Consider the following 12,735-nt stretch of genomic DNA (forward strand, 5'->3'; position numbering starts at 1 on the left):
TCTCGCTTCATGGGTAACACTCAAGGGGGAGTGGGAATGACAGGATTATTGAGCTCTGAATTTTTTCTGCATATAAACAAGAGATGTGCAATTCTCTAAATCTCAGAGGGATTACCTGGAATGTACTTAGTGGCTCTGGGCTCTTCCTACTTTTCAGATTGCTCCTGGGCTGCAGCGTGAAGGCTGAATTTTTTTAACAGAACATTTAGATGACTTTTCATAAATTTTCTTGTTTGTTTATCAGTGCTACAGATATTACAGGCAGATGGACAGCAATTCTCTAAAATACTCCTCAGACGAAAAAAAATAACCTCAGATGGTTGCTCTAAGGTGGAACCTTGCTTTGTAATTCAGCACGCTGCTGCAGGTGTGCACTAATGTGTACATATAAAGGAGACAGAAAATATGGAAAAGCAGCACAGTGAAGACAGTAAAGCATTTTCTGTAGGTACGCCTTCTTTTCACCCCAACAATCACTGTCAGGTTATGTTGGCATAGTGCAGCTCCAGTGCAACTCTGGAATCAATAGAACGGTTCACACTGACTTTGGTGAGTGATGGATGCAGCTGTGTCGTAATTTTGATAACAAGGAAAGAGTCAGAATGCTGAGGTACCCAAAATACAGCCCCTTCACCCCCACCCCTGCAGATGTTAAGGAGGGTTGTGAAGATAGTGGAAGGAAGATAGTGAGATATAATCCCAGGAAACTCTGCACATTGAATAAGACAAGGATTAGTTTTTCTCAGGAAGACTGTAAATTAAGAGAGAATAATTCTGAGGCTTATTTTGCTGAACATGCTTACTAACTGAAATTATTTTCTTTTAAACACTAATTGCCTTTCTTAATTATGCAGTATGAGGAGGGAGGATAGGATTTTTTCAGATAAGTTAATTAGGATTGTTATTGCTGAGTGCTCAAGAGAGTTAGAATGAATCATCTAAACTGCTTGAATCATCTAGAACATGTAGATATGCTCTTTTACAAGGATGACATATCCTTGCTTTGCTACAACTTAAAAACCCTTGGTTTAACTCCTGCAAAGAGCTTCTGCAATAGCGTATTAGGTACCTGAAAATATCATTTGCTATCAGACCTCGAGTGGATTGTCTGGATTTTCTGTTTTTCCACATACAGCCAAGTCCCTAGTGTCAAAAGTACACTTTTCCCCATATTCATAATCAGAAATTTATCTTAATTTTAAATAAACACAAATAAAAAAGAGATTTGCTTGCAAAATAATATATGAGGGCAGAAGAATTAGGAAAATATGTTTCTCATTGCTTTTTCTCATGTACTGTAGCCCAAGCTCCTCACTTCACAAACCTACCAATAAAACAGTTACCTGCAATACAGTAACACTGAAAGCCATGACAGCGTGGGATTAAACTGTCTGGGCAGTATCTAGAGATCATTCCTTCATTCCTTTTTACATACAAGTTAAGAGCAAAGCTAACTGATGTGAGACACACAATGTTGAAATCAGAGGACTGAAAATATTGCAGTTTTGACTCATTTTGCCTGGGAAAGCCAATACATTAGGGCAGGAATTACAGCAGGACACTCCAGTAGAGCAGCATGTCAGATTTGCTGGGCAAATAGGAAAGTACGTAAGATGAAATCTATTTTATAGCAACTCCTCTAATGGCCAACAGTGATAGTTGGTTCTATGAGACTACATGCATTTAAATCTCTAAGTGCCAGAACCCTGAGATGATCACAGCTCATTCAGTCATTGTGTTCCTCCTCATGCTCTGATGACTATTGCCAATCCATAAAAGCAATTCAGATACCAAAGACCAAGAGTTATTCTGTAATGGTACTGTGTATGTGTTTTGGGGGGTATTAGAATATTTAATGGTTGTTTCAGACCTTAATCACGATTACCAGACAAACACACAATAGGGTAGGTATTACTACATTCATTTTTCAGCAAATATATTACTTATTGAACTATTAAATATTTTATCATGTTACCTACCCTCTAGGAAGTCCGCCTTCCGAAGCCCTTCGGTTGAGACTTAATTTATGCATCTCAGCCATTTCCCTGAGAGTCTCTGCCGAGTAAAGGCCAATAGGGTTGTTATACTGCCTTGCGGGGCTCAGCTGCTGTGAAGGACTATTGCCATCAGCCAAGACAGGGCTTGGCTTTGAACCTAGGTTACTCTTGGCAGGTGAAATGTCAGGAGTCATAGACTGAGAGGACATGGAAGATCTAACTGTGGTAGTCTTTAAGTAGGAAGAACTATTTGAAAAGCTGATCTCTTCCTTGTTGAGGTAGCCTGAAAACGTTCCATTGGTTTCTAAAATACTACCCATAGGCCCAGTCGCCGTGTTAGTTAGAGGACTGAAGGTTGTTCTGTTGCCATTGATTTCCCAAGCAGGTTCCTGTAGTAGCAAACATGCAGGCCAAGAAAAGAAAAAAAGAAAAGAGCAATCATAGAACACATGCAAAAATAACACGTTTGCAATTACTGCTTTCTAAATGTATTGATAAACTTGCAATAAACAGATTGGGGCCAAAGCACCCAACCTTTCAGGGAAGATTTTTAACAAAGAAATGCATTGCTTCAAAATAAGGGAAGCAAAACATACTCAAGCATTTTTTTACTGGGTTTTAGTTGAAATCAATAAATAAAGCTTAACATTAAAAGAGCATTTGCTAGTAGTCAACCTCATAGCAATAATTTTATAAAGACAAAACTGTCCATTAACTTCTAGGATAATTAAGAAATCTTAAAAATACATGAGGTCAGAATCACTTGAGATAATACACAAACATAAAAGTCAATGCCATTATTATAAAAAGGTAATGATTCCAAACCACGCCATTCTGGTTTCCATGAGTACATGTCAGGTTATTGAAGCCCACACATTGCATTGCTTTCATAGGCTCTGGTTCATGCTAATTAGGCCATGCAGAATGGTTAGCAGACAGACCAAGACCTGAGAACAGGTACAGCTCAACAGATAGGATGCTTCTATTCTCATGATTTCTGCACAATTTCCACTGGAAGAAATGTGAGCATGAGTATGTAGGTGATGAGTGTATGATCTTACAGTCACGTCCCAGATGATGTTTGTAACAGGACATCAGGTTGGATTGTCTTAGTCCGACTCACAGGAATCTCTGCTACAGTAGCTGTACCCAGAGAAGTCTGTGCTGATGCTCAAATTACAAACATTCTACTAAAACCTCATCCTAGTAAAATGTAGTACTATGTTTCAGTTTCATAAATGATTTGCTATTAATGCAGCTTACTGAAACCAAAATCAAAGGTAGTATCAAAAAAGAAAAATACTGCTTTTTCAGCAGCACAATGCAGGAAATAAGTTACCACACAACTTCTGGGGAAGTTTCACATAAAACTTTTGTGCTCGTGTTGCCTCAAGCACCCTATCCCTGCTTGAAGCTCCTTCTGGTGCACCACCACCTGAATCCCTAGGACTGCAGGGCACTCAGCGCTTTGTGGGAAGCACAGAGCACCCTTAGGGTTAAACTGCCTCTTTCCCTTCCAGCTACTGGCAGTGTGCAGTGACTAGAGCTCTGTCCTTTTTAGAAGTCTGCCTACCTGCAGTCTGGACAATTTTATCAGAGAGGAATACAAACTTCACTTTCAGGAGAGCATTTTATACCTTTACTCTCAGTTTTCTTATTTTTCAACTTCTAAAGGCTTAGTGACTGGAACATGAATAGCAAGATTCTAATATTGATTATTTTTAACATATCTTTAATGTTTTCTTTTTGAACCTAGCATCCTGAGGGCTGGAATTCATCAGAACATGTTTTAAAATAATAAATTTTATAGTTTCAAAAGCTGTTTTGTTCTTCACTTCTCTTTGTCTGTCGTTATGTGCTTTGGATAAAAAAAAAGTCAATAGCTGAAGTACCCAACAAACTATTTGAATGTTTGGCAATTTACAGATTTCTCTAGAGCCATACTATCAGTTTGTAGTTTATCTCAGAACCTCCTGGCTCCAGCCTAACTTGGGCTACATTGGTTTTGCTACAGGAGAAGGATAACTTCAGCCTCTCCCTCTGGACCTAGATACGCTGCAGCCATAACTGGTACCCAGGCTGTGATGCTCCCAGTTAAGAGACCCACCGGTAATGCTGGCACCATGCTGCGGTCCAGCTCTGGGGGACAGGGACAGGCAGGGGACATTATCCTGAAGAAGGGATGGAACCCACAGTCTGCCCTCAGTGAAAGCCCCTGTAAGAGCAGCTGGTGGGCTGCACTGACGTTGTGCCTCATTTCAGCTGACACTGCTCCAATTGCCATCTTAACATCTTACCCGCATCTCCCCCATAGCCTTGCATGAAACATAAGCCCGAGAATAATTTGACCTCTTATTTTCTACTTTTGCTACTACTGGTTATCATTAATATCTTTTACTGATTTGGATACTAAGGTTCACTAGAAAGATATTTTATCCTCTCCTCTTGGATTTTTCTACATTGCATATTTAAGTTTAGGGAGATTACATCTGAAAAATTGAGATATTATGGCTTGATTAATTAAAACTAATTGCAAAAAAACACCCTAAAGGTCTAAGGATATAATTAATCATAACATTAAATACATTTAACACATTTTAAATCAAAAATGTGAGGCGGATAACATGAACTGAGGATATTTTTCTTAGTAGTAAACAGGAAGTGATTTTAGCTGGCATTAATAGCTGCCTGAGGCTGTGGAAATAATCCTAAAAGCGTTTTTCAGACTTTGCCCTTTTAAATAAATACATTTGAATTACATCCTTCAGTCATAACATACCCTGACACAGAAAACAGCAAACAACCAATCTTTAAGTGGCCAAGTGTAAGCTTCCAAGTATTATTAAATGAATGGAAAACAGAGATTCTCTCTAAAAATATGTTGTGAGAGACACAAATGCACAAGGTCACGTTCCTAAAATGTCACCAGTTGTGCAAATGAGTTGTACATGCTAGCAGAGAGGGACAAAAAAATATTTTTTTGAAAAAATAATACAGAGGCAATAGAGAAGAAAAAAGAACATGCCAGAGTTATAGTTGGTTGTTACTCTGAAAACTGTGTGGCTTTTATCTAAGTTAACTGGGGGGTTCCTTTCTAAACCCCATGATAAAAGGACATGCAACGAGATCTGATTATAAGCTATCAGTCTGAACTGCTAATAAGAGAAACACCAGATATTTCTTTAATTCTAATGCATTTTCATAGTTTTAGTGTTACTGGACGCTAAGAGTAGGCAAAGGGAATATTATAGGACCACCATAAAAAATGATGGTTGATGATTTTGCTCACCTTTATGACATGAACGATGTTTTAGTTTCAATCCTCAATTTCTAGCTGGAATACCCTCATGCTGGCAACTCACCCTACAATTCCCAAGAACCCAGCAGTGCCCAGTCAGTATTTTCCATTTAAGTTAATATTCGCGGTAGCTTTAAGGTAGGTATTTTCCCTGTGTTTGTGGGGAAAGGGATGAAACAAGAAGTGTCTAAGAAAGCAGCTGTGTAACTTCTAAAGAATTACTGCCCAATAATCAGCTTATTTAGCTCTTTCCTTTTGTGATGGACAAAGAATCTCTCATTTAGTTTATTCCTGGTAGGATATTTTAGAATTTTTTTTCCTCCAGTTCAGTGGCAAAAACAGATCAATGCAGCATTTCTGAACCCATTTCTGAATGTGAAGATCAGGTTTCTCATACTGAGCAGCCGCAGGGCTCTTAGCATTACATCACATGAAATGCAGCCAACAGTAACAAGCGTTCCCCTGTTTCCCATCTCTCTCACCCCATTCTGCCTCCCGGACTATGTGGCTGGAAAAGCAAACCAGCATCTCAAACTACACAAGTCTGATGCTACACTTCAGCCGACCAGAAGAGGAGGCTCTGACACTGAGCAATGGGCTCCTTCCCTCCAGAAAGATGCTGTGATCCTGCAGTAATCCCTTACTACAAGGGGAAAATTGTTTTAATTTCCCAGTGTGCTGTCAGAGAATGAGTTTAAAATTGATAAATGTAGAGGAGTCTCAAACATTTGGGAATAGAAAGAAGCTACAAATCAGCTCAATTTCCATTCTGAAATATTATTATTGTTTTCTTTATAAATATTCAGTTTCTATGAAAGGCAAATGCTCCTTCTTATCTATCAGAGAAGCAAGAAACAAATCGTCTTTATTCCCCTTCTGCACTTATGGGAGAACAATTTTAATGCTATATAACGAATTTGACCTCTCAACATGCCCAAGAAGCAGCTGTTGCTTTAAACTTTTTATAGAAACAAGAAAATGGAGGCACCATGGCACTGAATGACTCTGCTCGAGGGGTCCATCAAACAACTTTTGGCTCAGCCAGCTCTTCCACCCTACGCTTTACTTACAAAGTCAACCATCTCTTCATCTATTTTTTCTCAGCCAGACAGGTTCCCAAATTTGGCAGGAAACAAATCATAAGCATTAGGAGATCCTCAGTGAGACTCTGAAATAAGTGTGTCCAGTACCATTTCATAAAAAGGATTAACACAGTCATATTATTAAAATTAAAGAGGCTGTCTTAATACCTTTATGCAAAGGACAAATGTTAAAGGTATGCTTAGTCTTAAAGCTTCAGCTTGAACATTTTGAACTGCACTGGGCTGAATCTTCACCTCTGTTGTGCCCTCCATGAAAAGCTGCAGGAACCCACTAACAGCTTAGTTCCAATCCTTGGACTCATGCTTACTCTTGTCATTTGAATGCTTGCAGCATTAGTTATGCCCTTTCTTCCAGCTATGCCACACCTGTGTGAATGGCTTGACTAAATCAGAAAGATGTGACTAAACTAAATGAAAATTGTTTCCAGTTTGAGACTAATGTCAGATAATGAGATAGCGCAACTGCAAATCAGTCAAACTTTTATTTCCAGTAACAGCCCTACAGCTCAGTTGATGCCATACTTATGGTTACAGAACTTGTATCATCCATAACATTGATCAGCTCAAGAAAGTAAGCAGAGAATGTGCATTACTTGCAGAATGTAGAAAAAAATCTACCCTGGTGAAGAACTCCGAGTTTTTTTTTATACCTTCCTTATATCTTTGTAAAAGAATGTATGCTTATTTTTCTAAAACACAAAAAACCATGACCATAGCAGTCAAAGAAGAAATACATGCCTGAAAATTAGTGGAGGCTGCAATGAGATCAGCAATAACGTACAAGAGAATTTATGCTTTAAACTAGACACTGAACTTGCACATGCAGATTTTTTAGCTAACGTTGACGTGCCTTAACCTTGCCCCAGAGAAAGGTGAGAAAAACTTCTCTTGACGTTTGAGGACAACACTGTTGTGATTATCTTCTAATGTAGTTTTTTTGCTGCTTTTTGAAATGCAATTGAATTTATTTCATGTGAACCATCAGAGTTTAAACACTGTCAAGCAGCGATGTGGAGATGACAGCTTCTGCCTGTGTGTCATGGAATTCTTCATTTCTACAGTGATACTGTTACTAGAAATAATAAAGGGACAAGCAAAGAAACCTTGATTTTTAAAGTATATTTACTGTAACATACCTTATTGCAACATCCCCATAGCATTGTTTGTATCAGTAAAGACTTTCTATTCTGGATTTTGAGACTTCTCCAATCGTTCAATGCCTTCATTCCCTTCCAAGCCACGCTCAAAGAAGAATTTTTTTTCAGTTAAAAATTACTCTTGTCTACCAGTGTGTACTAGTGACACAAATGTCACTCTTCTTGAGCTGCAAAGGGCCCCCCTCTCCAGCACTCTACTGCTACCTCTTCCCGCTGGGCCAGAGACCCTACCCCTAAGACGACCTTTCTGAATACTGCTAGATGCCCTGTTTCCCACCATACCTTCTCCTAGTTGCTACCTTTTTCCTCCAGAAAGGCTCCAGTAAATATCTTTTCCAGCTGCAGGTACTGCCTGTAGCCCATTCAGAATAGGCTGCCTCCAACAACACCTCAAAACCTTTCCTAAGCACCCATGCACAGAATGCTTAAGTGCGAGACAACATGCTACTGGAAAAGGGTTGAGTCCTTCGAACCTCATCTCTCTCTGAAGGAGACTTTATAGCTTTCACGCCAAAGGCACTTTTAGGACCTTTAAAAAACACACAAATACAGATTGTGGAGTTAACTTTTCTATAAGATAGTTAAGGGAGAAAAATATTTTATGTGGTAAACAGCTTTGAATACCTATGGCAGTAATTTTAAAATTGACACTTTCCAGGGAAGAAATGCACCTAATAGAGTCATGAAAATAAAAGCTTTTATGTGATGGAAGTAGGCAAATTCATCATACCTGCACAGGTGCTAATAAGGGTCCCAAAAGATAGTTATCAGTCTTGTGCTGCTGAATAACTCTGAAGAGACATGTCTACTTGCTGCCTTGAAAACTAACAGCATTCTGTGTAGTTCTTGAGGGAAAATATGTACTCTCTTCTCCTTCCTGTCCCTATTACTTTGCTGGTGCAGTTGAACACCAGTCTAACGAAAAAAATGATCCATCGTTTTTGTTCTAGGAATTTCACAGTACTGTTTGGTGACTCTTCCGACAACTTTTTAAAAATTACAGTATAAGCAGAAACAACTGTGAGCAAGATAAATTCTTAATTTAATCTTTGGTTTGTTTTTTTTACAAGATCTGGAGGGAAATAACATTCTTTTTGTCTCAATTAATACATGGGCCAGATAAGTTAATTTCAAATTTAACAAAATAAAGTGGAATCAAATTATTCTCCCCAAATGATTCTCTTCTGTTAGTTTGAACATATTTGCAGCGATTACAGGGATGATGTTACCTTCTGATCTCTGGATTTGGAAAGCATGTTGTTTATAAAAATTACTTAAAATTGGTCTGTGGAAGTCAGAACTGCCAAAACCAGTAGAATGTGACCTAATTCCCCATGTGTTTTGATCTTCACTGTTTCTTATTTATACTCATGCTAGGGATGAAACTGGCACTCACAGAAGGGGTAAAGATGCAGCAATGGAGATTTTACCTCCTCTCCATTTATCTAATTATATGCATCAGCAATGGAAATGTCCTACCCAGTGGCTGAGCCTAAGGATAAATACCATCTTCGAGGCATCCTTGCTCTTCCTTGCCTCCAAAAATACAGATGATGAGTTGCAAGGTACAGTCAATGAAATAAAGATGGAAGATGACGAGCTTTGACAACAGAAACCAAGCCATCCGTTTCCTCTGCTACTTGCCATTATTCATTAAATTGACTTAACCTCTGTATTTTTTATTCTCATGTTCTTTTAAATAATGCGACAAGAATGCAATATAATGCAAGCTTTCAAATGCCCTAATGTCCTCTTTCCAAATCGGTGTCTTTTCAGTTGTAGTCAGGATTTTGATACACTGAGGCAAAGCCTAATATTTTTTCCCCAACAATCTACAAAAGCAAATGTATATTTTAAGAAGCTTTGGTGGCCTCTTTTTAGCCTAGATGAAAATAAACTGCTCGGAATGGGTTAGACCTGATCATATCAGAGGATACCTGGATGCTTTGGTTCTGCTAATCAGAAATTAGCAACATACAGATCACTAATACACTGCATCGTGGCAGTTTTGCTGCCTGTGCATTCATTCAATGTTTACTTATTTGGGATGGGCAAAAGCTATTTCCTATAGTAGGTGTTTACTTTCACTGTGGTAAATAAAAATGATATTAACTTTGGCTGAGGATAAACATGTCACATACCTTCTGGTGGGGAATTACAGCCCTGGGAGAGTCAATTCTGGGTGCTGTGGTTGAAACTGGCACTGGACGTTTAGATCTGGGGACCCAAAAAAAAAGAAAAAAGATTAGCAATCTGGTCTCCTAATTTTTCAGCTTTAATTTCATGTAAAAATGCCGCTTCATCAGGAGTAAAAGCTAAGCATAGTCTAGACTTTTTCTAGTGATCATCATGCTTTTTCTACATCCTCATTTACAAAGGTCTTAAATGTGAGAAAAAGTTTGATATAGTTTCTCTGAATGATGAAAAGCCACCAGTTACAGAAGCAGCCTCAGACTTGGGAGATCATCCATTTTCTAGTACCTTGTGACAAACTGCATTTTCCCAGATGACAATCAGCCATAACTAGATAAATTTGGGTTTGGGCAGCACTCTGGAAAAAAAGGACTTAGAAGCGTTTTAAAATGCAGAGAGTAAACCTTGGTACTGAAGCATCTCAAGATCAACTCCTGAAAATACTATTATTTAATAGCTTTAACTGTATAGCAGCTGCCAGAATTTAAACCTCTCTACAGGAAGAAACACGGGCTTCATTTCAGACAATTTAGTTTCAAAGGCAGCAGATCACTATTGCATTAACCACACTCCACTCCAAATGTCTGCCTTTCACCTGTATTTGACAAATATACGTACATGACCATTTAAAAACCAAAAATAAACCCCACTAAAATGCTTTCAGAAAACACAGTTTGTCCTTCCATTGGAACATAACAAAGAAAGCACAGTGACAAAGGCTGACTGAAGCACTCTAGGATGCCCAGGTAAGTGAAGGGGTATTTGTGGGAGTTGTTGTGAGAACACTCCCCTGAAATCTTTCCAGTACACATGGGATCACCAGAGAAAATGAAATGAAAAATGTAAAAACAGTCAAAAGAATCAGAATTATACAAGTAATATCCCATTGCCAACCCACAGATCAGGATTATGCCCAGAATTCTCATCTTTAAAAAGTACATTTCAAAAATCAGGAGAGGTACAAAAATGAAATAAAAATACTTAAAAGCATACAAACCAAGGAAAAGTGACCGAGATATTTGGAATTGTTTGCTTTAGACAGGAGATGAATAAGGGAAGACATTACAGAAGCTTAGAAAATAATGAATGGTAGAAAATAGGAAATAAGGCCATGTTCCTGGACATTAAGTGAAATTGAAAAGACAACACATAAAATTGATAAAGGCAATCCTTTTGTCCTAGAGTACTTGATTAACCTGAGGTGAAACTCATTGCTACAAGACATCATTGAGACTATGAGAATAGCAGGATATCAGAAAGGTTTAGATATTTTTACTTAAAACAAAAACCCCAACAGCTGCTTTAGATTGGGTAAAAATAAGGAGACAGACAGGTTCTCATTTTTCATGGCACAACTTATAAGACTGATAGTGGAAGACCTTCTGTGCTAGGTTCATTATTTTCTTACTGAGGGCTGTGTTGCACTTTCCTCTGAAGTACTTACCAGTGGCATCTATCAGAGACAGAAAGCTGAGCTAGACAAAAACTGGGCTCACCCCCAGGGCAATCCCTGCATTAATACTTAGCTTCACACTGAGCTCTGTAAGTAGCTTTAGTCGCCACACATAAAATATTTCCATAAGCAGGAGCAAACAAACAAAAATCTTAGGAAAAAGGAGTAATCCTTACAGAAACTGGAAGATTTCCATATAGAAGATATGGAAATTATGCCACTTTGAGAGCTGAAAACAAAGATGATTTAATAGATGCCTACCTCACAACGAGATATGATGAAAATGAATACATTTTGAGGAGACAATGAAAACTGGCATTTTGTTAAACAACAGGTAATTAACTTGTGAAATTCACTGACAAAGTATTCCTGAAACAAGAGGCTAGAAAATTGTAGAAGGCACTAACGTTGATACTCACAGCTGGAATATATCACAATATACTCCCGAAGACATAATTAGCAGAGAAATATATACCTCCAAGTTCTAAGAACAAGAGCTAATCGCTAACTGCCTAGAACAAACTTTCCTTGGGTGAGTTACTAACTGATCTTCCCTCAGGAGTGAGTGCTGAATCCTTCCTCCAACTGGTTTAGCTTAAAAAGAGAAACAATAAATCATATTCATGAGACAGGCACATGTATCATGAAAGACATGAAAGCAAAAAAGAGAAAGAAAAAAATAAATCAGCTGCAGCCCAGAACACAGTGAGAGTGCAAAAAGAGAAAGAAAAAAATAAATCAGCTGCAGCCCAGAACACAGTGAGAGTTGCTGAAAATTGACTGTGACAACTTTTGAACAGACAAAGATTTAGGGGGAGATTCTGATCCTCCTTCCATTACTGTCATTTCTGGGTACACTCAGTTCTTTCTCTGAAGTTACGTGGGGGGACCCGGCCATACTGGAGACTGCAGCTGCCCAGAGCACACACTAACTGTCCCCTCTGCTCTATGCACTGATCATGAATTGTAGTGCCAAAGCTGCTCAGCATCATAAATGTTGTTTGTCAGGTACAGAGGAAGAACAACCAACCATATTCTTACTGCAGGTTTGATGCATAACTGGAAAATATTTGTATTGCTGCAAAGGAATTTATTTACCAGACTACTCCATCACTTCGGTTGTTTATTGTATGTCTATTTTTCCTCCCTCATCACCTGACCACAAAAGATGATGTTAAAAAGCTATATTTCTTCTATGTTACTGATAAGCTACATCTGTCATTCACAGTGCTATCCAATCAAGATTTTTATTTCACACTGACTTTGAGGTTTCAAGATGTTACCTTAAAACAATGAGGTTCCTACATAACTCTGCCCTGGATGTTTATAGCTTTGATATTAAAAAGCAGAATGATGAGGCTTGCTAGATTTAGCAGAGGCTTGCACCAGAGAAAAGGGCAGATGAGGTGAAGCCAATTTGTGGAATGAAAGTGTATGCACTTACAGAATAAAGTGATTATTTACATAAGAGGCATTACTCCTCTGGGAAAAACATCTGCAAATTCAGGACAATGTTTTTCCTCCTTCTTTTGCT

General features: G+C 38.4%; 1 protein-coding gene across 9 annotated transcripts in view; it reads right to left on the reverse strand.

Moving 5' to 3' along the window:
* The window catches only part of LDB3 (LIM domain binding 3), a 119,118-nt gene that overhangs the window by 55,172 nt on the left and 51,211 nt on the right, over positions 1-12,735 (reverse strand). For 6 of the 9 annotated variants that reach the window (XM_014940367.1, XM_014940372.1, XM_014940371.1 and 3 more), the window contains exons 4-5: positions 9,697-9,772; positions 1,980-2,386 (exon numbers count right to left, since the gene is read on the reverse strand). In XM_014940367.1, the coding sequence (XP_014795853.1) occupies positions 1,980-2,386; positions 9,697-9,772 (483 nt within the window). The remainder of the gene's footprint in view (positions 1-1,979; positions 2,387-9,696; positions 9,773-12,735) is intronic. The other 3 variants (XM_014940373.1, XM_014940370.1, XM_014940374.1) reach the window with 1 other exon arrangement.

This window comes from Calidris pugnax, unplaced genomic scaffold, assembly GCF_001431845.1.
Source record: "Calidris pugnax isolate Ruff unplaced genomic scaffold, ASM143184v1 scaffold39, whole genome shotgun sequence".
NCBI lineage: Eukaryota > Metazoa > Chordata > Aves > Charadriiformes > Scolopacidae > Calidris > Calidris pugnax.